This window comes from Etheostoma cragini, chromosome 14 (assembly GCF_013103735.1).
Source record: "Etheostoma cragini isolate CJK2018 chromosome 14, CSU_Ecrag_1.0, whole genome shotgun sequence".
Classification (NCBI taxonomy): domain Eukaryota; kingdom Metazoa; phylum Chordata; class Actinopteri; order Perciformes; family Percidae; genus Etheostoma; species Etheostoma cragini.
In genome coordinates this window covers 3,715,675-3,720,938 of record NC_048420.1, presented here as the reverse complement: position 1 = coordinate 3,720,938, position 5,264 = coordinate 3,715,675, and the positions used below count along the sequence as shown (strand labels likewise).

At 42.6% G+C, this 5,264-nt stretch overlaps 1 protein-coding gene across 5 annotated transcripts in view; it reads right to left on the bottom strand.

The window, feature by feature from the left end:
• The window catches only part of fhod3a (formin homology 2 domain containing 3a), a 59,594-nt gene that overhangs the window by 50,854 nt on the left and 3,476 nt on the right, over nt 1-5,264 (bottom strand). For all 5 annotated transcript variants that reach the window (XM_034891922.1, XM_034891923.1, XM_034891924.1 and 2 more), the window contains exon 2: nt 3,019-3,128. In XM_034891922.1, coding sequence (XP_034747813.1) covers nt 3,019-3,128 — 110 coding nt within the window. The remainder of the gene's footprint in view (nt 1-3,018; nt 3,129-5,264) is intronic.

Below are 5,264 nucleotides of genomic sequence, written 5' to 3'. Positions count from 1 at the left end.
GGGCTCCTGCTCCGCAGTACCGGCCGGGCCAGGAGGTCTGGTTGTCGTCTCGTAACGTGCCCCTGCGGACGGAGTCACAGAAGCTCTCCCCTCGGTACCTGGGTCCGTTCCCGATCGAGTCCATCATCAACCCCTCGGCCATCCGGTTGAAGCTGCCCGTTGCTATGAAGATCCACCCGACCTTCCACGTTTCTCAGATCAAGCCGGTGTCCTCCAGTTCCCTGTGTCCTCCTGCTGATCCTCCTCCACCGGTGAGACTGATCGATGATCATCCGGCCTACACCGTCCGCCAACTCCTTGACGCTCGGCGGCGTGGAAGGGGGCTGCAGTACTTGGTAGATTGGGAGGGCTACGGTCCCGAGGAACGGTCGTGGGTGCCTCGGCGGTTCATCTTGGACCCTCGGTTGGTGGCTGATTACCACCGTGCCCATCCGGATGTTCCTGGGCCGCCCGGCGGCGTCCATTGAGGGGGGGGCCCTGTCATGGGTCCGCTGCTGTCTGTGTCTGTCTTCCCTTTCCCTTGTGTGTCTGTTTGTACGTCTGTCGTCCACAAGAGGTCACCATAGAGGAATCTGGTTCGGAGGCGTGCCCACACTTTGCCATCCGCCTTCCACACTGCTGCAACCCATCCTCATCACTCCAGCTCCACAGCTGCAATCTATCTCCATCATCCCATCTCCCCAGTATATTAACCCGGGCTGACCACCTCTTCAGCGCCAGTTCGTTGCTACCCCTAAGTGGTAACTTGGCCAGTCTTTAGTGCACGTTGCTCACCTGCTATGCTATCGACTAACTTTGTTTTTGTTCTCGTCACAGTGTTCGTATCCTGCCGTTCATGTTGCAGTTTCCTCCAGACCCTCTCCTTGGAACCTTCATCCATACCTCCACCACCTGTACCTGTACCACGTGTGTTTTTGTTGGATTAAACCTTTTTCTTTACCGTCATCCTCTAGCCTGTGTTGTTTCTGTGTCTGGGTCCAACCCAACCCACTACAGAGAAAGTGGAAGGTGACGGACATCCGGCTGAAAAAGAGTGACATTTGGAGAAATTTCCAGCAGCACCTAAACAATCCTGGAAGTGGAACGTCATCGATATAGACTACTGTGACAATGACAGAGACTTGGGGAGAGTGAGGTTTCAGGCTAGTCAGAGAACAGTGTGAGGAATGTGAAAGAAAATTCAATTATATAATTGTATCTGTGAGGACGAGAATGGCTGTTTAGCATTAAAAATGCTAGTGAAAGAGAGATAGGAATTATTATATTTTGATTATTCAAATCCCTATTTCAACACAGTATTTTAAATGATTCAAAAACCCTTTGAATGGTTGAAGGGACTTTGGTCACTATGCATTATAATCTACAGCAGTTTGCTCCCAATGTTTTTAGACACTTTCCCTTAGTGAAAGCATACTCTTGATCTGTCCTCGTCACCAAAGGACGTTGTTTACAGTCAACTGTGGTGAGCAGTGTCCTGCCGCAGCTGGAATCACAACACATTTTTAATGGCAGGGAACATAAATTCTGGGTGAAAATCACTTTACACCAATCTACTCACTGTAACACATTCTCCAGTTCTTCAGGCAATTTTCAGTTTTACAATTCAGGCTTGTCAGTAAAAAGAAGAATAAAATAAGCCTTAATTATATACGTACTATTAAAATAAACCATGATACTGTGATACAGACTATTGTGAGACTGGAAAAGCTGCAGCCTTAGTGGGAAAAGGTATGTGTATATGTGACAAACAGCTAATACAAATAAAAACAAAGTACCATCACAATTGATGAATAGACACAGCAATCCCAAAATTCACAAGCACTATGCCTTTCAAATTTTATGACAGCTGTCGTTGACTGCCTGACTTTAAAGCAAGTGTTTATTTAGCTACACAAACACGAGGTTGATGAAAAAGAGCGGACTACATCATTTTTGTCCTCCCACTTCTCCCGGCTTTACTCACCACTGATAATGTTGTGTAGCTAATGTTACCGTTATACCAATTGAATGTAGAATACTTTTGCCTGCTTCACACCTGGTCAGCTAGCTAGCTAATTAAGCAACAAGCTCAATGTTAAACCACTGTATTAAGCATAAACAATAGTTGGCTTGCTTGCAAACATGTATGGTTATGCTAGATTTGATGTTGGGCTAGTAACGTTAGCTATGCGTCGATAATGTATAATTAGAACGTAAGTTACCTATGTTAAACCTAGGTAGTTCGCCAAGTGTTATTGCTAATTTAACGCCAACATTACATACAGATAAAGAAGCCGTTGAGGTAAACAAGCTATTGTTAGCTAGAATTTTTGCGGCTAGCAACAGTCCTAAATAAAATAACTAACTTTATGTAACATTAACAGAATTTTAAACAAAACAAATATGTAGGTTACTACATTATTTGGTCCTTACTTTTTGGTAACTTACATTATATCTCCTCAGTCAAGACTTGGTGCAATTCTTATGTAGCTAGCAACATGTATTTTGTTTTTTTTATTGTTGCAAAGAGCTGTAATTATCCTTGCTACAGATTTGATTATTATCATCACCTGGCAAAAGCAACACTGAGGTGGTATTTTACACAGAAAAGGCCAAATATGTGGTTAATGTTGAGGCCATAATCTATTAGCTAAATTGAACACAAGGCAAAGTGACTAAGGATTTAAGGATCTAGCTATTTCTTCTAGAGTGAGTAGCCTGTAACATTTTGTCACAAAGAAAATAACCCAGGATATCAATTATATATATATATATATTTATGTAAAACTGTGAGAGAGCTGTAGCTGTGGAAGGGAGGGCATCTGTCCCGCTTTCCTGAACGCTTCATACTTTCCATGAACTTGTGCCTTTAATAAATCCATATCCAGCAGTTTGAGACTATTCTAATTTTAGATAAAGAATGGAGAAACTTTTGAAATGATTTGTTTGTTTGTGTGTGTGTGTGTGTATGTGTGTGTGTTGTGGGGGGACATGGTATCAGTGTATCAGTTTGATATGTTAAATGTGTGTCAGTCTCACCCTGTGTCATCCTGCTGAAAGCCCTCCAGCTCGTCCTTTTGCTCAGCCAGAGAGGACTCCAGATCCAGATAGGTGCCATTGTGGGAGAGCTGCAGTGTGCAATCATCAAGCTATGGAAAAGAATGAAAAGATATTTTGAACACAAAAGTCTGAATGAATAAAATAAACCTGAACTAAGATACTGGATTTAACTAAGTAAAACTGAGTATAGTCAATGGGACAACTTAAAATGTAAATTAGGAATGGAAAATATGATTGCGTACTTGGACGTAAGGGTGGCATTTGAAATTCCCATGCTGTGATGTACGTACATAAACCACCCGCAGGAATGACATTGGTCTCCGGGCCCACTACTAGGTTTAATAGGCTTCTCACTCTGTACAGTATGTCTCTGCATGTGCTTCACACCCTTTTTTAAAACAATTTGAGCACGTAAAATAAAGTCAGCTTACAGACTTACAGCAAGGATTTCAACATGAGTGTGTACAGTGAACCATGAAAAGTAGATCCATATGCGTTTCGGCCTTACAAACCTGTTAAGGGTATTAACAAGTAGAGATGTAGCAATAAAGGCTGCAGAACATGAAACCAAGAACCAGAGGAAAACCGAAAAAAAATAAAGATTTTACTCCATTAAAATACCAGCTGTGAGAATTTCTTTTTAAATTGTGTACAATTTGAAGCTACAGCACGTTTTGTCTCTGTATGATTGTGGAGAGAGCAATCACAGTCCTCTCCACATACTTACACACGTACATTTACGCACATGCAGATTCTATTTTTTTAACTTCTCAAGAACACAGCAATCTTTCACCTGTGTCATCTGTGATGGCATGATCTAAGGTAGCACTGCAGAGCGACCTAAGTCAGAATTGACCCGCTATGCTATGTAATGAGAAACCCTGCTGAGTTTGAGACCAGGTGCACAGTAATATATCTGCACACCACTGGCATTGATGTTTATGGCTACAGTCACAAGTTGGTAGCAGGTGCAAGCAGCCGTCCCTGCAACAACTTGTAAAAAGTAACATACATCATGGCGTTATTGTTACAATAAGCCATGAGCTTTGCAACTTATTGTTAAAGCTGCTGATGTATGAATAGGTGAATGAGATCAGAGTTATAAGTTAAGCTAGCGTTTAGCACCTCTATAGCATTGGAAGGCCTAACCGAGCCTCTGGTGTAGTGCCAAACTCCCCCTGGCTGTCTGGGGTGGGCTGCATGACGACACTCCCTGCCCAGCAGAGACCACAAATCACAAGACCTGCTGCTGCTCTCTGTCTGTCCCTCCTTCTCACTGGGAAACATAGAGACGGACCGTCGGATGGACTCACAGCATAAATATAACCTTGCTATATTTAAGCTGCACTGAGTGCACACAGGAGCTCAAGGGTGGGTGTATCCAGGGGCTGGGAGTTGGGGGGGCTACTGTCAGGGCCAAGGTGTTACAAAGGAGAAGCTGACTTATCCATATGGCAATGAACTTTGCATTACTGCACTAAGCACCTCCAAGCTTAGGAGAAATAATTAGGCGCCATAAGCAAATGAGGTGAGTCTGGGTTCTGCTCCAGTTTCCTCTCACCCCCCCCTCACAACAACATTAATCCATCTGTGCCAAATAGCTAATCCGCAAAGCAAAACACACTGTTGGTTGGAATTCAGTCAGTAAAGCCAAATAAAATGCTGTCAACATAACCATATTTTACAAGGAAAATTTAAGAAAATGTCTTGCAAGATGAGAATGACAAATAAAAAAAAAGTGGACCTTGAGTGGACATTTACATTTGCTAAGCTGTTACTTAGCTAAATGCTATTCTTACAATGGCAGAAGGCTCACATTGACAACATGCTGTTTGTAGGTGTAATGTTTACCACGTTCACATCGTACTTTAAATTAGCTCTTAACATGAAGTACATCTGGGGCTGATGGATTGAAAAATGTAAGGGATCACCCAAGCTGGTACAGTAGCCTACATCCTAAGAAGGACATGGATGTGTGTGCCAACTGTCAATCCAAAATGTTTTACAAGTCCATCTAATAGTTGAGTTAGTCTGGGCCGAAGTAGTGGCCTATCAAACCAATTCTGCCATCCCCAGAGCTTGCTTGGTTTCTAGCATGGCAAAAAATATGAACTAAGGTAAAAAAAAAGGGGCATTCTATTGCAAATATGTTAAGCAGAATCCTTGCAGTAAATGTAAATGTGCTGTATTTATATAGCGCTTTTCCAGTCTTAACAACTGCTCAA